Source organism: Belonocnema kinseyi, chromosome 4 (assembly GCF_010883055.1).
Source record: "Belonocnema kinseyi isolate 2016_QV_RU_SX_M_011 chromosome 4, B_treatae_v1, whole genome shotgun sequence".
Classification (NCBI taxonomy): domain Eukaryota; kingdom Metazoa; phylum Arthropoda; class Insecta; order Hymenoptera; family Cynipidae; genus Belonocnema; species Belonocnema kinseyi.
In genome coordinates this window covers 71,090,262-71,113,464 of record NC_046660.1, presented here as the reverse complement: position 1 = coordinate 71,113,464, position 23,203 = coordinate 71,090,262, and the positions used below count along the sequence as shown (strand labels likewise).

At 27.4% G+C, this 23,203-nt stretch overlaps 1 protein-coding gene across 7 annotated transcripts in view; it reads right to left on the bottom strand.

Moving 5' to 3' along the window:
- Positions 1-6: 6 nt before the first annotated feature.
- Positions 7-23,203, bottom strand: part of LOC117171576 (rho GTPase-activating protein 190) — a 50,057-nt gene continuing 26,860 nt past the window's right edge. For 4 of the 7 annotated variants that reach the window (XM_033359011.1, XM_033359017.1, XM_033359012.1 and 1 more), the window contains 11 exons: positions 21,933-22,111; positions 19,685-19,868; positions 19,393-19,589; positions 15,942-16,349; positions 15,630-15,863; positions 12,056-12,253; positions 11,882-11,973; positions 9,315-9,699; positions 6,317-6,499; positions 6,137-6,233; positions 7-843 (listed from right to left, as the gene is read on the bottom strand). In XM_033359011.1, coding sequence (XP_033214902.1) covers positions 645-843; positions 6,137-6,233; positions 6,317-6,499; positions 9,315-9,699; positions 11,882-11,973; positions 12,056-12,253; positions 15,630-15,863; positions 15,942-16,349; positions 19,393-19,589; positions 19,685-19,868; positions 21,933-22,111 — 2,356 coding nt within the window. In that variant the 3' untranslated portion in view covers positions 7-644. The remainder of the gene's footprint in view (positions 844-6,136; positions 6,234-6,316; positions 6,500-9,314; positions 9,700-11,881; positions 11,974-12,055; positions 12,254-15,629; positions 15,864-15,941; positions 16,350-19,392; positions 19,590-19,684; positions 19,869-21,932; positions 22,112-23,203) is intronic. The other 3 variants (XM_033359013.1, XM_033359016.1, XM_033359019.1) reach the window with 3 other exon arrangements.

Sequence of the window (23,203 nt, the reverse complement as noted above, 5' to 3'; positions counted from 1 at the left end):
TATGTATGTAGTAGTTGTACGTAGAGGCCTGTGCAAGAATAGAAAGTGACGAAATTGAAAAATAAAGCATTCATCAAGGAAAAGCAACATCGAGTATGTTTCATATAATTTAATGGCTACGATCGAGTACCGATTCAACGACGCTAACACATGCTAATAAATACAATGTCTTCCATACATCCAACATGACACATGCATACTAAATGACACATGGAGAGCGACGTGATTCGTCGCCTATGCCAATTTGAAAAATTCGACTCATCAGGAATTATGAATTGATCGATCGTATTTTCTGATTAGTTACGAGTCGCGATACAAAAACCGAAAAAGACCAAAGTTCCTCTCTCGCGTTATCGTTAGACTAAACTAATCGTATTGTACGTATGTCTATGACGGAAAAATATTACAAACTAAGTTGAGACCAACTATTATGCGTTAATTGTTCAAATTGTTCAAGTTGCTGGTTTGTTTGTTTGTTCGTTCGTTCATTTTGTCATAGAGATTCGAAAGAGATTCAAAGCTGATTTTACTCTTTGCTCTTGATGAGCGAGATGAGGGAAGAAAATTATACAACGATGTGTCTTACTATACAAGAGAAAGCAGATTTGCTCCGTGGTCAAATACCTTGTGCTGACACTTTTTCACTAGACCATTACGATGGCTTCCTTGCCACAGAATAGAAAAGGATATTGGTCGATCATCGTTTGCACAACGTCTTCCAGATACGGCCTCATCGCTTCGAATCTGCCCAAATCGTTGAACTCTATCGGTAAGAGCGTAGGCCACCAGCAAATTGCCAGATTTTTGCTATCCATACTATTCAGCTTACAATTTTCAGCCACTCTGAAAAGGAAGAAGAGGTTCAGATTTTTCAGATTGAATTTATATCAAATTTCAGGAAATTAGGGCTTCGGATAGACTAAAAGGCTACAAAATATCGCAGCAGTCGAATAAAATTACAGATTAAAATTTTTTTGAAGATCTATAGAATTTCAAAGATTTCACGCAAACTTTAGATTTTTTTTAGATTTTTTTAAAGCTTTCACGAATATTGCAAAGATTTCACCTTTTTTTCGAAATATTTATGAAAATTTCAACCTTTCTATAAAGATTTTATCAAATTTAACAGACTCCAAAAAAATGTAAACGAATTGAGAAATATTTCTTACATTTTGAAAGATTTCAATAATTTACAAATGGTATAAAAGATTTTACGGAGATTTCACAAAAGTTTCAAAAGATTTCATAGGTTTTCACTAAGATTCGAATAATTTTTAACGACTTCGCAAACATTTCAAACATTTTGAACGACTTCAAAGATTTACAAAAGGTATAAAATATTTCACAAAGATTTCACAAAAGTTTCAAAAGATTTCATAGGTTTTCACAAAGATTCGAAAAATATTAAACGATTTCACAAATATTTCAAATATTTTACAGATTTTAAAAGGATCTCACAAAGATTTCATAAGATTTTACAACAAAACTAAAAATGTAAAAACGATTTCACAAATATTTCAAATATTTTACAGATTTTAAGAGGATCTCACAAAGATTTCACAGATTTCACAAGCTTTCATAATGATTTCAGAAGATTCTAAAAAATTTCAAAAAATTCAACAGATTTAGCAAATATTTCACAAATATTTTGAAGATATCAAAATATTTTAAAAGATTTCGACGATTTACAAAGGATTTGAAAAATTTCACAACCATTTCAAAACATTTCAAAACATATAAAAGATGTTTCCAAAATTTAAAAAAGATTTTTAAAGACTTCGAAAGTTTTTAAACGATTTCAAAGATTCACAAAAGACTAAAAAGATTTCACAATAATTTCAAAAATTTCAAAAAAATTTCAAAAATTAGACAAATATTTTTAATACTTCACAATTTGAAAAATTATTTCAAAAAATTTCAAAATATTTAAAAAATATTTTAAAATATTTCAAGAACATTCCATATATTTCAAAAAATTCCAGATTTTTTTTTTTAAATGTCAATGTTTTCACAAAGATTTTAGAAGTTTTCACACAAATTTCCCGAATTTCCAAAAGATTTTAAGAGATTTCCAAATATTATTAAAAATGTCAATGTTTTCACAAAGATTTTAAAGATTTCACAAAAATATCGAAAGATTTAACAAAAATTTCAAAAGATTTACAAAATTTTTAAAGGGTTTTAAGAATTTCACAAAAGATTGAAAACATTTTACAGAAATTTCCCGGATATCACCAAGATTTCAAGAGATTTCAAAATACTTTTAAAAATGTCAATGTTTTCACAAACATTTTAGAAGGTAGCACAAAAATTTCGAAAGATTTGTCAAAGATTTCAAAAGATTTACAAACATTTCAAAAAGCTTTGAAGATTTCATAAAAAGCTGAAAAGATTTTACAAAAATTTCGCGGATTTCACAAAGATTTCAAGAGATTTCGAAATACTTTAAAAAATTTCAATGATTTCACAAAGATTTGAGAAGATTTCACAAAAATTGCGAAAGATTTAACATAGATTTCAAAAGATTTACAAAAATTTCTCAAAATATTGTAAAGATTTAAAAGATTGCACAAAAATTTCCCGGATTTTACAAAGATTCCAAGAGAGTTCCAAATACTTTTAAGAATGTCAATATTTTCACAAAGGTTTTAGAAGATTTCCCAAAGATTTCAGGACAATTCAAAAGATGTTTGAAAGATTTCACAAAGATTTTAAAACATTTCAACATTTTACAGAAAATTTCGAAAATATTTTTAAAGGTTTCAAATATTTCACAAAGATTTTACAAAAATTACATAAAGATTTTGGCAAACGTTTCAAAGATTTTACAAAGATTTCGGAAGATTTTAAACAAATTATAAAAATGTTATAAACAACTTTGAACTTTCAAAGATTTCGCAAAGATTTCAAAGATTTACAAAATATTTCAAAGATTTCATACAGATTTTAAAAAGATTTTACAAAAATTTCAGATGATTTCTAAAAATATGACAAAAAAGCATCTTTAGATACTCAATTTTAAGAAAATGACTACTTGAGAAATACAGAATACCTGCCAGTTTCACATGAAGATTAACGAAAAATATATAGATCCAACGCTACACGTATAACGTTACTTGCAGAATTTTTAATTTTAATTTTAAATTGGTTTTTCGGTTTAGTACCAAACATTTGAAATTAGATCTAATTTAAAATTTCCGCTACCAATACTGCTAACATAGAAAACTATTACTTAACTTATTATCGATAAGAGAAATAATAAAAATGTCAAGCTATAAATTGAACATAATTTAATTTCTTACGCTATAAAGTTAAACCATTGAATTTTAAACTATTTCAATTTAACAATTTAATAAATAGTCTCTTTTCCAGCTCCCTCTATATTCGAAACGAAAAAATCTGGTAATTTGTAGTAAATTTTCTGTACACGTAGCCACGACCAAAGAACATAGAATAAAATGAGGGGTTGGTCACTCTTGAAATCTGGTATACAAACATTCGTAAAATCTTTGAAAACTTTATGAAGTCATTTAAATCTTTGTAAAATCATACAAATCTTTTTGAAATTATTTAATTCTTTGTGCAATCTTTGACACCTTTGTGAAAGCTGAAATATTTGTGAAATCGTTAAAATCTTCGTTAAATTTTTCTTAAATCAATGGAAAATTTTTAAATACTTGTGAACTCTTTGTGAAATCATTTAAATCTTTGTAGAACCATTGAAATCTTTCGAAATCTTTGTGAAATGGTAGAAATTTTTGTGAAATCTTTCAAGTCTTTTGAAATTTATGTGAAATCTTATAAATCTTTAAAATTACTTTTGAAGTCTTTGAAATCTTTATAAAACGTTTACTTAATTTCTGAAATATTTTTAAAATCTTTGCGAAATCATTTAAATCTTTGAGCTCTTTTGAAATAATTGAATTCTTTTGAAATCTCGAAATTGTGTGTACTGCAATGCCTATTTTGATTAACTTGTAGTTATAAAACAATATTCAATTCATTTTAAATAATTAAAACTTAAATCTACTAAACTATTAAGACTGTAAAATTAAAATTTGAAATTATTAATTTTTTAATAATTGAAATTATTCGAATTGGAACCTTTTCAAGATGGCCGTTTTAATCAAAAACAAAATTCCCGGTCATTTCCCGGTTTCTCCCGGTTCGCAAACAATTTTTACGGCCAATGAAATTTAAAAAATCAAAACATTCTAAACATTTATCCATATAAAGAAGCAAAAAATAAATTAAAGGCATTTTCAATAGTCTAAATTAAAGAATCAGGCAATGAACTTTAAAAATTATATTATTTTAAGTAATTTTAAACTAGACACATTAAAAATTAAAAAATAATTTTTTTAACTTAACAGCTCTTAAATAAGAAGTTAAATTATTTTAATTTTGAGTAGTCAGACATCCTTTAAAGGCTTTAAAAGTTTTATTTAAGATCTTGAGAAATCTAGAAGTGGTTTTAAATTTTTCCAAATTCTACAATTTTTTATATTTTTTCGAAACTTTTAAATATATTTGAAAATGAATTGAATTTTTTCTATAACTTTTAGAAAATCCTACAAATTGAAAAAAAAAGTTGAATTTGAATTTATAAATAACAATAGAACACCTGGAACACTTATTATTTGTAAAAATATCAGAGTAATTTTTAGAGACATTTAGAGGTTTTAAAAAGATTCGAATTAAATTTGGAACTTGAAATAATTTCAAATACTTACAGACGAATTTAAAATAAAATGTAGATTTTTGCAGTTTTCAAACAAAAAATGTCGATTTTTTTTAAGAATTGTAAGACTTCAAACGAATAAAAAAATTTCTTAAGATTGTGTGGAAAATTGAAAATGGATTTTCACTTTGAAAAATTATGGAAGATTTTAAAGATTTTTTTTAACTTGCAGAATTTTCAAAAATTGTAGGAAAATTTCGATTAATTTTAAAATATATTTAGAAGCTTTTCGAAAATCTAAATATTCAAAGCTTTCTATGTAAAACAATTCAGTTTCAAATAGTTTTCTTTCAAATATTTGGTTTCATTTTACTCGTCTTAAATAACAGTGAAATATTGCTAAACAAATTAATAGAAATAATATATTAATAAATTTATTTATTAAATTTAATATAAATAATAATATAAAAGAAGACCTGAAACTCTGAATTAAAAATATATTATTGATAAATTATGAAAATATTTATTTACAAATAAAATTATCGGAATAAACGATATATTAATTTCAATTCTTATCAAACTTTCGGATTGAAACAGTTGCAATCTGGAAATTCTCAAATTTTGAACGGACCTAGAATTGTTTGGTCAAATCAATTATTGTTCAGATTTCTATACTTAGAGTACAGATCCATTTTAAAAATAATGTGTTTATTTATATTTATAGTTGATAAAATAAAACTGTTTTTTTATCAACAATTTTCAACTTCAAATGCTTTTAACTTTTAATTGTTTAAATCTTTAAAACTGCACTTTAATTTATTTTTAAAAAACTGTTAAAATCGAACTTGGGCAGATTTTTTTTCTGAAAATTCGTAAAATTCCCTGTTTCCCGGTCCGGCGGCCACCCTGTTTTTTATAAAAAAATCTTCGATTTTAAAAAATTTTAATTTTTAATTTTTTAAGCCCTTAAAACTGTATTTTAAAAATCTTTAAATGAAAATATATGTTTAAAAATTAAAAATACAAAATTTTAAAGTCAAAGATTTTCGAATTAGGCATTCTAAACTGAATGATATAATAATTGATAAAAACCACAATTTAACAAATTATTTAAAAAACGATTGAAATCAAAGTTGGACAAAATTTTTACTCTGCAAATTTTGTGAAATTCCCGATAAAAAAATAAATTCACTGCCATTTCCCGATTTTCCTCGGTCTAATAAAATTCTCGGTCATTTCCCGGTTTTCCAGGTTTCCCGGTCCAACGGCCACCCACCCTGCTTTTCTACCTCAAAATGTTCAAATACTAAGGTTTGCAATTTGAAAAAATGCTTCAGAATCTTGAAAAAATGATTAATTATAATTATTTCAATTCTGAAAAAAACCCAGGAAAATGTAATATTTAAGAAAGAAAGCCACACGATCCGTGGCCTCGAAATCAGTAGTTCAACTCACTTGACAAAATGTTGAAAAATGAATTTGAGAACCTCAAAGTTGACTGGATTCAATTTACTCAGCATTTGCCGCAGAGCTAGCAGTCTACAACTCCTATCTGTAATTGCATAATTTAAAAGCATTAATAATCAATTCCGCGAAGGTTGGAGAAGATAAATTAAAATGTAATTTCCTATTTACCTTCCATATTCATGCACGTAGATGACGTCGATGTGTTAGTTCCACGTGCTCCTGAAATGTCTTCCAACTGGGACATGCGTTCCTTGTCGATAAGCGGAGGTAATCTCTTCGAGAAGAAATCTTTCAGAGCTGTTGCAACAGCGTTTACAGGGATGTCCAGTGAATGTATGTCCACGTTGCCATCTTCAAATTAACAATCAGAGATTTGCAATGACATTTTTAATTTAAAGCCGTGGGATAACAGCGATTCAGTAGTTCAATTTTAGGTAAAAGAGGGAATTTTTCGGGAAAAGGGGGATTAATAGGGGATCTGATCTATGGTTAAACAATTTTTATATCGTACATAATATCTCATAAATATTGAACAAAAGAGCCCTATCAAACTAGCGCCTTTTCATTGGAAAGTTTTCTAGTCATTTTTGTATTTCGACATTTTGATAATAATATTATGAATAATACATTAGAAAAAATTCAAGATGAATGTTTGAAAATTATATAAACAACAGAATTGAAAAGTGTAAATGCTTGAATTTTTTTAATTTGTTTCTATCAGTAGATCGATTTTATTTTATTATTCTCATCATTTTTTTAAAATGTATTATATTCACTACAGAACCCTGAGATGCTAAAATATTTTTCTAAGTAAGCTAGCGAGAAATAATTTCAAAAATACAAAAAGAATATTTAAAAAACCTAACTTTTCTGTTTTTGTTTCCTTCAACGTTTAAATTGGTTTATATATTTTTTTTATTAATTGAAATCTGTCAGATGTTTAAACTATTTTTTAATGCGAGATAAAAAAATTTTAAGTATAAAAAAAAAACAGAAATTAATACTAATTAATCACGAAAAGAATAAAATTATGAAGATATTCTTCTTAATTGCATCATACAAAATTCATATTCGTGCCCTAAAATGCAACAAATTAGTTGCATTTTTTCTTTCTTGACTAAAACATCTTTTTTCATTGATATAATTCAACTATTTTGATAAAAACTCGTTTTTTTGTTTGTTAAAAATGCAACTGTTTGGTTAAGAATTAATACAGTTCAACTGTTTTTTATTTAAAATAAAATTATTTTTTGCTTGAAAAGTCAACTATCACATTTTTTTTGAGAATTGATATTTTTTGTTAAAAATGGCATTAATTGGTAAAAGCCAGTCACTATTTAAAGAATGTAACCACTTTGTTACAAGGTCATCCCGCTTCGTTTAAATTTAAATGTTGCGTTGAAAATTCGTATTTTTGGGTTCAGAATTCATTTCGTTTTTGTAGGAAATTCGATATTTTTGGTTTAAAATTCGACAATTTGATTTCAATTTTGATAATTTATTGAAAATTCGTCTTTTTTTTGGATAAGTGTTGCAATTTTTTATATGGAATTAAATTTTTTTTTGGTTCAAATAAAATATTACATTCTGTGTAAGAATTCATTTTTTTAGTGGTATTAATTAGTTAAAAGTTAATTATTTTGTTAAAAAGTCATCCCTTTTCGTTAAAAATTTAACTTTTTTTTTAAATTCGTCTTCTACGGTTAGGAATTCAAAAATTTGGTAGGAAATTCAACTATTTTGTAGAAAATTAACTGTTTGCTAAAATTGCATAATTTCGGATTAAAACTTAAATTATTTTGATGAAAATTGGTCTCTTTGGTTTGAAAAGTAATATATTTTTATTGAAAACTCGTCTTCTTAGTTTGGAAATTCAACAAATTGTTTAAACATTTTTATATTTTTGTAAAAATGTACTTTTTCTTGAAAATTCATACTTTTTGGTTAAAAATTCAACTGGTTTGTAGAAAAATCGTATTGTTCACTGAAAAATTTAACAATTAGTTTTAAAAAATCTATTGACAGGCTGAACAAATTTATGGTTAAAAAATCAACTACTTTCATGAAAATTTGTCTTTTTGCTTTGAAAATGAATCCCTTTTAGTATTATTTCAATCTACTTTGGTTAAATATATAAATTTTTGGTAAAAAATTAGGGTGATTTGGTTGAGGATTTAAATAGTTTTTGAAAATTCGTCTTTTTTTAATGAGTTTAACAGTTTTTAATTTAAAATAAAAATCTTTTTTGGTTAAAAAATCAACTAGTACATTTCGTGTAAAAATTCATTTTTTTTTTAAATAGTTGTTTAATAAATTAACTATTTCGATAAAAAATCAACAATTTGGTTCTAAAGCGATCCCTTTTCGTTAGAAATTTAATTTTTCTGTTGAAAATTCGACAATTTTGTAGGAGATTTAACTAATTTGTAGAAAATTAACTTTTTGTTAAAAATTCATAATTTTGGATAAAAAGTTAAACTAATTTGACGAAAATTCTTCTTTTTGGTTTGAAAATTGATATCTTCTAGTGCTAATTTAACCTTTTTTGGTTAAAAATCCAACTTTTTAGTAGAAAATTAACCTGTTTTTGGTTGAAGATTGAACTATTTTATTCAAATTTCCACTCTTTTCTATGAATTTAACTATTTTTAATTTAAAATTTAAATCTATTTTTGCTGTACGATAAACTATTACATTTTTGTTAAGAAGTGATTTGGTCAAAAATTATATTAATTAGTTAGAAATTTAATTATTTTGTTGAAAATTCAACCATTTATTTAAAAATGTTAATATGTGGTTAAAAATGTACTTTCTACCTGAAAATTCATACTTTCGGGATACAAATTTAGCTGTTTTTTTTTAGAAAATTCGCATTGTTGGCTGGAAAATTCAACAATTAGTTCAATATTTTTTTTTCAAATTAATATTTTGGTGAAAATACAATATTTTTACCCGAAACATTAGAAATTGGATGCGTTTCAATTGCATTTGAATATTAGTACCTACATTAATTCTATTTTTTATAATTTATACTCCTATTTTTGTAAAAAATCTCCTTATTTCTCCTGTTTTTAGAGCTATTTGGTTAGTAAAGTCTCGTTACCTCTATAAAGATGAAATACATTCCTTGAAATACAAAATAAGAATCAAAATTTTGTTCACTGACCATCATCAAACTTTTGAAAGAGAAGTTCAACATGTGCTCGATTTCCAGGCACCCTATAAATCCCCTCCGAATCAAGTCCCTCGTCCTCGATGAAACGCACGCATTTTTCCAGAAAAAGAGGTATTCGATTAGTCTCGCTTTGAGCAAAATCTTCAATCAAAGATTGCGGTTGCATCTGTCCCGAAATATTCATTCCACTCGAGCCCTTGTTCTGCTTCATTTTCTCCTGCTTCTTCTTCTCCCTTTCCCTCTCTTTTTCAGCGTTCTTCTTCAATTTCTCCTCTTTCAATCTACGTTTCTCCAGCTTCTCATCTTCCTTCGCCTTTTGCTTGTCTCTCTTTCTGGTCAATTTGTCGCCATCTTTTCCCTTCGTCAGAATACCAAACTGGATTTCAAAGTAAAAAAAAAACATTTTTTTAAAGTTTCGAAAAAAAGGAGCAACATTTTATATCAGGGACCGTACTTAGATTAAATAACGGATTAAAGGCCCTCTATAATCCCCCCACCCCCTCGTAACAAACAGTAGCAAGATATTTCTATCCCCCCCCCCCTTACTGTACACAATTCTTAATTTCCAGAAATGTTTTGTTGGTGGAATTAGATAGGGTGTCCGAGAAAATTATTTTAAAAATTGCCTAATTTATCCTTAACTAATTTTTCATTCTCCTTGATCATTAATTATTTAATTAATTAATATATTTTCAAACGAAAAATTCGACTTTTCAGCAAAAAATTAATTTTCAAAAAAACTAATACATTATTACCCTACAAAAATTAAATTGCAAACCAAGAAAATTATTCTTTTTTTCTTTTTCTTTTTCACCAAAAAAAGGAGAATTTTCAACAAAAAAGATCAACCTTAAAAAAATTGGAAGTCACACGTTTAGTTAAAAAATTAATTTAAAACCACAAAAAGGCTTTTCCACTAAACAGTTAAATTTTCAACGAAAAACATTAGCTTTAAATTTAAAAAAATTAATAATGTAGTTTAACTTTCCTCAAAGTAGTTGAATTTTCGATTTAAAAAAATTAATTTGCAACAAAATAATTCAAATTTCAATCAAAGAAATGAATTTTCAACTAAAAATATAAATCTTAAAAAAAAATAATTTCTCAACAAAGTTATTCAAACAAATCTTTCGAACAAAATAGCTCAATACTCAAGGAGAAACAGATCAATTTTTAAACCAAAAAGATAAATTTTCTAAAAAAATAGATGAATTTTCTGTTAAAAAAAAGAGTTCAGTTAACATTTCGAGATGGAGATATGCATTTTGTAACCAAAAATAAGTTTCTTTGAAAAAAATTGAATTCTTAATCCAAAAAGACGAATTTTTCCAACCAAAAAGGATTAGTTTTTAACAAAACAGTTGAATTCTGTACCAAATAGTTGCATTTTTACCCAAGAAAAATATTTCTCTTAAAAGAGATGAATTTCTAATAAAAAAAAAGGTTTAAGTTGAACTTTCATCCAGAAAAGATTTAAATTCTCTTTTCAACACCAAAATATTCACTATAAACGAAAAGTAAAATTTATACGGAATAGTTAAATTTTCAACAAAAAAAAACATAGCAGAACTTTTAACCAGGAAGTATGACTTTTCAACAAAATTGTTGAATTTTCAAACAAACAGTTGGATATTTCCAAGAAAGATGTAATTTCTGATAAATCAGGTGAATTTTAAAATAAGAACGACGAACTTTAAAAAAAGAGTTGAATTTGCAACCGACAGTTGCATTTCAAGAAAAATGAAATTTCTTTTAAAAAAGATGAATTTTAAAAAACTTCGAAAAAATAGTTAAATTTTGATTCAAATAAGATTCCAGTTCACTTTCCAACACCAAAATAAGAATTGTAAACAATAGGTTAATTTTCTGCTCAATAGTAGATTGTTTAACCAAAAAGTATGACTTTTTAACAAGAGCGTTTAAACTGTCAATTAAACACTTATATTTCTGTCAAAGAAAAATGAAAATTCTACAAAAAGAGGTAATTTTTTAATTAGAAAATTAAAATTAAAAAGGAAAGAGTTGAATTTTTATCCCAAAAGATTTCAATTGACTTTTTAAGACAAAAATACGTGTTTTTAAACAAAAAATAGATTTTCTAGGACATAGTAGAATTTTAAACAAAACAGTTCTATTTTTATTCAAGAAAGAAATTTTCCACCAAAAAAAATTAACTTTTAAATCAAAAAGACAAACGTTCAGAAAAAATAGTTTTCATCCAAAAAAGATTTCACATGATTTATCAGCAACATAATATGAAGTTGAAACAAAAGGTTATTGTTCTACGAAAAGAGCTGAATTTTTTACCTAAAGAGACGAACGTTTAACAAAATAGGTGAATTCACAACCAAAAACGGATGTATTTTTAAGAAAATTATTGAATTTTCAATCAAATAATAAACTTCATAACTAAAAAGATAATCTTCTGGAGAAAATTTTTGCAAACTTGCAAAAATTACTTTCATGGGTGAAGGACCTCCCTATCGCAACAAATAATAATTTTCTCCCCCCCCCCCACTTAATTCAAGTACGGTCCCTTAAAGGTTTGTTATACTTACACTAGGAGAATTTATTTCCCTCGGAGACGAGACATCAACACTAGACTCATCATCTGGCATGTTGCCAAAGTTATTATCACCTCTTTGCTTGGCTGAAAGTATAAATTTCATTAAAATCATGAATCTACTTTTACGTCTAGCAAACTGTAATCACGGATTATTTATTACGCTTACAATGTGTAGAAAACATATCGTGCGTCATATGTTTTAAATTAAATGGATGCTGCAATGTAGCTGCTAAATGTTGATGGGGGATAGAGTTTCCAAATCTCTTTTGAAGATGCGTCGCAGCTTGAATGTACTGCTTCGACCTGGTTCTGGAATTGTGCTCTTGGTCGCTTGATTCCGAAGAATCTGGAGTTTCGCTCGAAACTTAAAAAAATATATATTAATCAAAACGAGTACTTTCAGAAAATTAACAGATTTGCTATAAAAAAAAACAAATTCGAAATTCCCTCATCTTTCCCCGAAACATATTTAAGTTTCCCTGACCGTTCAAAAGATCAAGAACGCTAATGTACAAAAAATTGTCGATGCTAAATGTATTTTGAACAATTTTAATGCAAAAAGTAATTCGGAACTTTTTATCGTAAGAATCCATGTTAAAGAATTAATTTTCACTAAAAAAACTAATTTTCAATCGAAGAAATGATTTTTCCACCAAAGCAATAAAGTTTGAACTAAGATTAAATTTGTACCAAAAACGAATAATTTTCAAAAAAGAGAAGATGAATTTTGAACCAAATATTTGAATTTTCAAAGGAATTTTCAAGCAAAGAAATAAATTTTCAACCAAAAAGATGAATTAGTCACCCAGAATATTAATAATATTTTATCACAAAAGATGAATTTTTAATTGGAGAAAATAAATTTTTAACCAAAGATGGAATAGTTAAATTTTCAGTTTAAAAAGTAAATATAAAAAAATAATCTTCAACAAAATAGTTCAATTCTGAACAATAAAAAAGGCTTTTGAACTAAAATGATGAATCATCAACAACAACAAAAAAAAGAATTTTTAATTAAGACGTTCAACTTTTAACGAAGCAGTGGAATTTTAAACAAAAAATATTAATTTTCAACGAAAAATGAAACAGTTGATATTTCAACCAAAAAGATGGTAATTTTAAACAAAAAATAATTTAATTCAACGAAATAGAATAAGTTTTTAAGAAAATAGTTGAATTTTCATGAAAATAATCAAATTAACGTCAACTTCAGTTTCCCCACCTAACAACCCAAAGAAAATAATGATATTATAAGTCCAAAATTCCAGACCAAGTCTCAAATGTTATCCTTTCCTGGAGCGTTTTATTGGTGAGGATATTTCTCATTTATAGAGATTAGGACAAAGTATTTTGGTTATACGTTCAATGTTCAGTTAAAAACTTAAAATAAGCTGACGTTTGGACCCGTCTTTGGGTCTTCCTCAAGGTACAAAATTACAAAAGTGTCTGTAAAAACATGCATTTTTCATCAACTTCAAATATCTAATTCCACAGAAATAGTAATAAACTTAGCGCTGCATAAAATAAATATAGGAATTAAAAATCATTACATGAAACAAATCGTCGTTGATATGAAACCCCACACAAACGGATATTGTACAAAACCATTTTAAAATTTCCTTTTTGAAAGTGGAATACTATAGAAGTTCAAAAATCGGAATTTTAACATGGTTTTGTAAAATAACCATTTGTTTGTGTGGTATAATAAACACGCGCATGCCGATATGACGTGCGCAGCATATGCGACGCACATGAGGCTACATTCTGAGGTCAGACAGCCGACATGCGCATGCGGGCACGATATGAGCAGCATATGCGACGCATATGAAGTCACATAAGTCAGCATTTTCGTCATCTCGACGTGTCAATCATTCTGCACATCTTGCACGCACTATGCGGGCTTAGTGCCGACATATTGTTATCTGGACGGGAAAAACGTCAGTTTATTTTAAGTTTTTAACTAAATAAGCATATATATTTAACGTATGACCAAAATAATTTGTCTTAATATGTATAAAAAAAAAATCTGCCCGCATCGCAGGCACATTCTCATCGGATAATGGGTTAACTCGCGCTTCGCGCTCGAATATTTCTTCTTTGCATTTCGAATGCTTGAATAAAACTTTATCAAAAATATTTCGTTTAGATCGCAGTATTTATATGCGTCTCCACATGCTGTACATTTTTTACTTACTACACTATATTTCAAGAATAAGTTTTTCAAAGCTCTGTAGGCTTTGAGGTACACATATTCATGGTGACACTCGCGCTACGCGCTCGATTTTTGATATACAATTGTAAATGAAGATTTTCTGAACTACCTTAAAATAAATCAAAAACTGCATTCCCCTTTTTAAGACATTTTTAAATATCTCGCGTTTGTATACTAAAAATAGGATTCATGTTTTCATATTATTTTGTATGCATAAAACAAAATATCCTACAAGTCTTTTTTAGATCTTTTACTAATCTGGAGTCTTTTCGTGCAATATTGGAATTTTCGATTTTCTACCTACTACTTTCGACAAATAAAAAGAAAATTAAAGTCCTATTGAAAAATCTTTAAAAGAAATTTTGTAGGATTTTTCAAAAGCTATAATTTCTTTTATAGACTTTCTTTCGTATTTTCCGTCATTTGGTTCAAAGGTTGAATGTCGTGGTGTCGAATTTTGGACAATTTCAATGCTTTCTCAATTATAAATGATGAGAATGTAATTAAAGAATTCGTATCTCTTTTTTGGTTGACAAACTTTTGCCTATCAATTTGTTTTCGTATCTATTTTCGTTTATCCAAAAAATTTTCATTTTTATGATTTAAACCACCAAAACTAGGCATCCTATCAAAAAGTGATTCATAACAAAATTGTAGCTCTTTTTCGGATAAACAATTTTTGTCAGATCATTTTTTTTTTTTTTTGTAACTTGTCTGTTTTTCCAAAAATTAAATTTTTTATTTCCAATGTTATTTTTCACGAATAAAACAGAAATTACGCGTCTTATCAAGAAGTGATTATTGAAAAATTTGTAGATCGTTTTTGGCGTCGCAATTTTTCTTCATTCAACTTTTTTCATATCTTGCATAGTTTGACCACAAAATGAAATTTTTGATTTTTGATTGTCTTTTGTGCAATCAAAATTAGAATTTTCGATTTTTCAAGAAAATTCAAAAAGTTGTTATAATCATCTTGCAGGGCTTTCAAAAAGCAAAGTTTTTCTTCTCTTGACTTTTTTCATATCGTGCCTTTTTTGGCTTAAAATTTTGATTTTTAATTACTTTTTTTATATCTTATAAATGCTAAATCTCTAATAATTATTCTTTTATTGAAAAAAGTAATTGGAATCAATTGTTTGGCTTTCTACGTACTACAAATAGCCGTGCATAAAATTGTTATATCTAAAAAAAATGGTCCGGAAATTTTTTAAAATGCTTGAACTTTTTGAATTTTTATCCAAAATGACTGGTTAACGAACCTCTCTAATGCAAAATCCTGTTTAACAAAACAAGAATCCAACGACCAAATTTGGGCCACAAGGAATAAACGAAAACCAAAAATCCTATTGTAATCAACGTTTCGGTACTCGTACAGTACCCTTATCAAGGCAAGAAAAATTTAAGTCCTCTCTTTTAGGACCTAAAAAAAAGGGACAGAGAGACGCCATTTCGGACAATTCTAATACTTTCCCAATCATAAATGATGAGAATGTAAGAAGGAGAATTTAAAAAGCTACTCGAAACTCACCTCTCTCATTTGGATCTACCCTCCAACTCTTGTCTTCCTTCACTCCGTAATTCAAGCCAACAATACCGTCGCCGCTTTTCATGCTCGCCAGCGATGGGACCTTGGGGGTCGCAACTGGAATCGCAGTTCGCTTTTTACGTATTCTCTTGTGAGCAGGAGCTTTCTTGTTAGCAACTCCGCGCAGATCAGCTATCGTTTCCAAGGAACTCCATTCAGAATCTGACTCGCTATATGCTGTAGAGAAAAAAACGCACCGTTTATAAATAAAAGAGCGGATTTTTAACTGCGAGAGAAAATTCTCACTCTACGTACATGGATGTCCCTTCTTCCGCCTGTATCGCAATTTCGACTTGTTGTTCCCAATCGAATCCTGCACCAGAGTGTACATGTAGTCTCCGTCGTAAGAGTACAAATTTGGAACGACGTCTTTCACCTGGGCGTATTCTGAACCCAGATCCACCAACTCGGGCGTCGCAAGTGGAGCGTGACCCAACATTTTCGAGCCATGCTCCTCTTTCTCGCCTATTGTCATCCTCGCGATGGCGTCTGTCACATTTGAAAAGTCTTTCAAGTTTATCTTTCCCGGTTGTTTCAGAGTCTGGCTGTTTCCTTTGGGACGTGGCTTCGTCTGCGATATATGTCGTCGACCAGTGGTGAAGGCCCGATGAGAATAACTGTTCTGGTGGCTGTCCTGATTCATAAACGTATCTTTCACCCAACCTACAAATCAAATCAGAAAATAAGTTTCAGAACAAAATGAGGACTTGACCACTCCACTTTCGTGTCCGTATGTTGTTACAGTAAAATTTGAAAATATTTCTAAAGATTTTTCCAAAATTTCAAAGATTTCGCAAGTATTTTCATGATTTCAAAGAATTTTAAAAGATCAAAAGAAATTTCACAGATTTCAAAGATTTGAGAAAGTTTCAACAATTTTTCTAACAATTATTTCGAAAGATTTCAAAACACTTCTAAAACATTTCAGATTTACAAAAGATTTGACAAAGATTTTAAAGATTGCAAAATATTGCAATGTTTTCAAAAGACTTCCAAAATATTTCAAAGATTTACAAAAGATTTCACGAAGATTTTAAAGATTGCACAAAGATTTCAAAATATTTTACAAAGATTTTCAAAGATTTCACAAAGATTTCAAACGTGTTCACAAACATTTCAATGATTTCAAAATAATTTTCAAATATTTCAGAAATTTTACAAAAATCACAGAGATAAGAATATTTCTGAAGATTTCTAAAAATTAACAAAATTTCAAAGATTTCGCAAAAATGTTAAAGATTTCAGAGGATTTGAAAGGATTAAAAGACATTTCACAGTAATTTTAAATATTTTCAAATATTTTAAAGATTTTAGAAAGTTCCCAAATTTTAAAAAGATTTTAAAGATTTCAAACACTTCCTAAATATTTCAAAGATTTACAAAAGATTTCACAACGATTTTAAAGATTTCAAACAAGTTCATAAACACTTAAATGATTTCAAAATATTTTTTAAAATTTCAGAAATTTGAAAACGATTTCAAAAATTTCTAAGAGATATCAGAAAATTGCATACTATTTCAGAAATATTTCACAGGTTTTAAACGATTTCAAAGATTTACACAATACTTTAGAAGATTTAATAAAGAGACTACAAGAATGCTAAAAAAAATGTACGACGATTTACAATATTACACACATATTTCAAAGATTTCAATGATTTCAAAGATTTAATCAAGATTTTACCAATATTTGTAAGATTTCGTAAATATTTTAGAAGTTTTCAAACAAATTTCTGAACATTTAGAAAAAATTTCGAAAAAACTTCAGAATTTTACAGCAATTTCAAACGATTACACGAATATTTCAAAGATTTCTAAATATTTTCAAGTATTTCATAAAGATTTTACAAATGTGTCAAAGATTTCAAAACATTTTAGAAAGTTTTAAAAATTTTACAAACCTTTTAAAATGATTACATAGATTTAAAAACACTTCCTTAATATTTCAAAGATTTACAAAAGATTTCACAAAGATTTCAGACTATTTCACAAATATCTCAATGATTTCAAAATATTTAAAAAGATTTATCAAATATTTCAGAAGTTTTCAAAACAATTAACAAAAAATTCAACAAAATTCAAAATGTTTCAGAATTTTACAGCAATTTCAAATGACTTGACAAATATTTCAGATTTCAAAATATGTACAAAGATTTTACACACATTTCACAGGATTTTTTTCGAAAATTGCAGACAATTTCAGAAGATTCCTAAAAATTTATTAAAAATTTCAAAGATTTCAAAAAAATTTTAGAAAGATTTTAAAGATTTCACAAAGCTTTTATAAATAGTTTGCAAACAATTTACAAATATATCAAAGATTTCAGAAAATTACAAAAGATTTCTAAAGATTTAACAAAAACTTCCAAAGATACAACAAAAATCTCAGAAATTTTTAAAGATTCCACAAAGATTTTAGAAGATTCAAAAGACTTCACTAAGATTTCAAAAAATTCCAACGATTTTACAAATATTTCAAACAAATTCGAAAAATTTCAAAACATTTGATAAGGAATTCTCAAAGATTGCAAGGATTTCAGAAGATTTAAAACAAAATTCAAATAATTTCAGAAGAGTGGATAAATATTTCAAAGATTTCAAGGATGTTCAAGAGATTTCATGTAAATTTGACAAAGAATCAACAAAAACTTGAAAGTTTTCAGAAGATTTCTGAAGATTTAACGAAAATTTTCAAAATTTGAGATTAAAAAAAATTCCAAAGATTACAAAGAGTTACTAAAATTTCAAACGATTTGGAATATTCACCGCAGCTACGGATACCGAAATTTCGGTAAACAAAAAAACGGATTTTTCAGTACAATTAGCCGGATTTTTGCGGTACAAATAAAGCTGGAAAATGGACTATTTGCACCAAGATTTTGGTACAAATAGCCAGATTTTTTCGGCACGTATAGACAATAATGAAATAATTCACAAAATTGTACACGATTTGACCAATATTTTAGAACGTATCGGGGAATTTAACAAAGTTTAACAAATTTCACAATTATTTCAAAGATTTAAAAAAATATTTTAAAGATTTTAAAAGATATCACAAAGATTTCAATGATTTAAAAAGATTTAAACAAATTTTACAAACATTTAGAACATTTCAACAAAATTACAAAGACTTCAAAATATTTTAAAAGATCTTACAAGATTTCAAAGATTTCAGAAGATTATAAAATGTTTCTTAAGATATTACAAAAATTTCCAAGGATTTCAAAAGATTTAAAAGGATTAAATTTTTGTACAAAGATGTCAGAAGATTTCGCCAAAAAGTCAAAAAATTTCAAGAGATCATACAGGATTTCAAAGATTTACTAAAAATTTCAAAGATTTCATGAATATTTTGAAAATATTTAACAAAGATTGTATAAGATTACAAAAGATTTCGGCAGATTTATCACAAATTTCCAATTTTTTAAAAAGATTTACAATAATTTCTAAAGATTCTTAAGATTTCACAAAGATTCCGAAAATTTTTAATGATTTTTTAATTTTTAATTATTTCAAAAGATTTCAAAAAGTTTCGAAGATTTTACAAACATTTTAATGGATTTCAATGATTGACAAGAGATTTCAAACATTTCACACGGATTTCAAGATGTTTCAAAAGTGATCAACCCAGCGGAACGAAAATATTTGTATTTTTCAGGTCTTTCGTGTTTAAATGTGTATTAAAAAATATAAGAAAGAAGATTACCTGGAAGTTTATTCGTCCTTTGCGTATGTTCCCTGTCTCTCTCTTCTCGGAGGAAATCCACCTGACTGTAAATATCGCTATCATCGCTGGGCGTTGCTCTATGACCAAAGTGTTCATTCAATCCTGTCTCACCAAGTTCCCCATCAGGTGTCAATTGCTCGTACGACTCGGATCCGCTCCTGAAAGTGACGGACATACTGCTTCGAGTTAGATTTTTAAGTCAAATAATAAAGATTTTTCAACAAAAAATTGATTTTCATGGAGGAGAACAAATTGTTCCAAGAGAGCTTACCCATCATCTGGTGTTTGAAGATGATAACTCTCGTGACGAGGAGGTGGCATCGGATGCAGAGCAGAATATTCCAATGTCCCTTCACCACTGTCGTTCAAATTACCCGGCTCTTCCATATTGAAGGCCTGCTCGATTTCTGGCTTTTTCTCCCACACTTCTTTGAAAAATGGTGTGTAGAAAGCAGCTGGAGATATATCAAAATGAATCATTAGTCTATAAACTCAGTAATCATTCAATTATAACAGGATTTCTACTCCAATTCTGAAAAAAAATTCTCTGACAAATCCAGAATTTTTCCTGGCATCTCTAGATTTTTCCAGCTAAGATTTTACGTTTTAATTTCAATTTTGGTTCAAGTTTCAGGGTATTTAATGTTTTTAACTATTCTGACCCTAAAACCCTTCGAAGCATTACACAATACTTAGATAACTTAACGAGATTTTTCATTAAAATGGGAAAAAAATTCTTGTAAGTAAAATTAATGTCAGTACTATATGAAACTCAATTTTAAACATTTTAGATTTCTAGCACTTCAAGTAAAAATACCGCATTATCAGCCAAATAGATGACTTTTCAGCAAAAAAAGATTGATTTTCAACGATATAGTCACATTTTCAATCAAATACTTATATTTAACAAAAGAGACGAATTTTTCATAAAAGAGTTCAATCTTCAATATAAAAAAATTTTCCAACCCAAAAAGACAACAAATTTTAATCCAACTGCTGATTTTTCAAGCAAGAAATAATAATTTTTTACAAAACAGTTAAATTTTGAACCTCAAAATATAGATTTTCAAGGAAAAAATAAATTTTCAACCACACTCTAAAAACTAAATTTTAGCAAAATATGTAGTTGAATTGCCAGCAAAAACAGATTAATTTTCGAAAAACAAAAATATGAATTTTTAATAAAAAGAAGTTAATTTTCAACCAAACAGTTGAAATTCCAAGCCAAAAATGCAAATTTTCTACAAACCAGTAACAGTTTTAACCCAAAAATAGGAATTATCAATTAAAAACTTAATATTCAACACAAATATAAAATTTTAGCAGCATAAATTAATTATTCACCGAACATTGAAATTTTTTACCAAAATGTTGCATTTCCAAGCCAAAAGGACCGATTTGTCAAAAAAACAGTTGATTCTTTTTAAGCTAATACGAATTTTTAGTAATGAAATTTAGTTTCAACCAAACAGTTGAATTTTCTACAAAATAGTAAAATCCTCAACCAAAAAATTGAAGTTTCAAGCTAAAAAGGTGGATTTTCTATTTAAAAAAAACATTTGCAATTTTAACCCGAAAGTAGTAATTTTCTATAAAACAGTTAATCTTTAACGCAAACATAAAATTTAAAAAAATAAAAACCAATTTTCCACCTTAAAATTAAACCTAAACCCAAAAATATGAGTATTCAAACAAAAAAACTAATTTTCAACCAAATAGTTGAATTCCCAAGAAAATAGTTGAATCCTCAACCAAAGCAAAATAATTTTCAATTAAATAGTTAAATGTATAACAAAAAAAATAAATGTCTACTAAAAGAGAAGAATGATTTGCCGAAGAGACTGATTTTCAACAAAAAGATTTGATTTTTCAAGCCAAAAAGAAGAATTTTCTACAAAACAGTGGAATTTTGGAAAATATATATTTTCATTGAAAACATTCAATTTTCATAAAACAGTTAAATTTTCTACAAAATAGTTGGATCTTCAAAGAAAACAGATTCATTTTCGAAAAATGATAATATGAATTTTCAATAAAACAGTTGAACATTTAATCATGTAGTCAAATTATCTACCTACGCTTAATTTAATGAATTTAAATTAATTTAAAAAATATATTCTCAACCAATATTGGACATTTTTATCTACAAAGACGAATTTTCGACAAAATAATCTAATTTTTAACCCGAAAATATGAATTTTCAAAATAAAAAGTTAATTTTCATTCAAAGAGTTCAATTTTCAAGCGATTAATATTTTCAATCATATATGTTTCATGCGATTAGTGAACATGATAAAAAGAAGTTTGACATAAATAAGTATCCATCCAGTACTATAAATTTACTATTACAAAATAAAAAGCAGCGTCATTTAATTTAAGATCACAATTCAAAAAATTTTGAGCACACTAAAGAAAGTCTGACTTTTCCCTGATCAGAAAAATTCCAGATATTCCCATTTGCATAATTTATTTCTTGGATTTTATTAAAGAAATTTAATATAAGAAGATAATGAACGTACTTTTCTGCTGACAACTGGAAGAAGAGGTCATAAAGTGAGCCTGAAGTCTATCCGCTGTGGCATTTCCTTCGGTGATAAGTAAATGACTTAGGTCACTGCTAAAAAATGCATTCGCCCCACCAGTGTCCGTCACTGCCATTATTTGTATCGGTAAATTTGGTATATTCATAGAAAAGGCGCTGAAATTAAAAATATTGGTTAGAAATTTCATTCTATTATAAAGCAAGATTAAAGTAATGACTCAATAGGAGCGTTTAGCGGAAGCAAAACTTTTCATAAAAGAAGAGTTTGATTACAAAAAGCGAAAAAGAAAGCACCCTCCAAATCCTCTTTCCTTCTTTTTTCTCTCATTTAGACTTCTTTAATTCTCAAGAATTTCGTAGTTAAATTTGGTAATTATTTACTTTCATGGCTTCTTCGAATTTTGTAGAGTAAATATGGTTTTAAACCTTTTGGAAAAGTAACAACAAAAATTAATTAAAATGCTGCAAAAATCAAGTGTATAACTAATTTTATTAACGTTATATTTAAACCACCTATACCAACATATTTTTAAGTGCTGATTATATATATGATCATGAAATATTCGCAAATTACATTTTCAATCCAATTCAGCTCACCTCAGCTCAAACGATTCGACTAATTTGATCATTTTCACTCGCCCTAATGTATAACATAAAAAATTTAAAAAATCCGTTTTTTCGAAGTTAAATTGATCTTTGAGTAAAAGTAAATTAATTGATATAAAATTGAAAAAATGGCACTTTATTTGTATGTGTAAATACATTTTCTATTAAAATAATTTTTCCTGTACTATCAAATGCTAGTTCTTCAACTATCAACAAAATACAAATAAACGTTTTACGTTTTCAGGATTTATGCATGAATATGTGTATGAAAAATGCCCTAACGTGGCTTCAAGTTCAGGTGCAGGATGAATCCCGGGACGTAACCCCTAGGTTTAGGTTTTTTATGCACCAAGTTGGTAAGAACCAGAATCGTGGATTGTGTGTTGGAATGATTGCTTTTACAAATTTTTAGATATAGCTAGAGAGACAGGTAATTTACTTCAGTATGAATGTTCTGTTTTTAAATATGTAGCATTGGGATTTAATATTTAGACATTTTTATAAATATACTGATTCCCAGATTGATATAATAATTGGTCTACGAATAAATGTTTTAACGTAATTCGAAAAGTGATATAAAACCAGCCCCGTGTCACTCTGAAATGAAAGATACGGGGAAATGTTAAGCGCGATAGAGGGAGG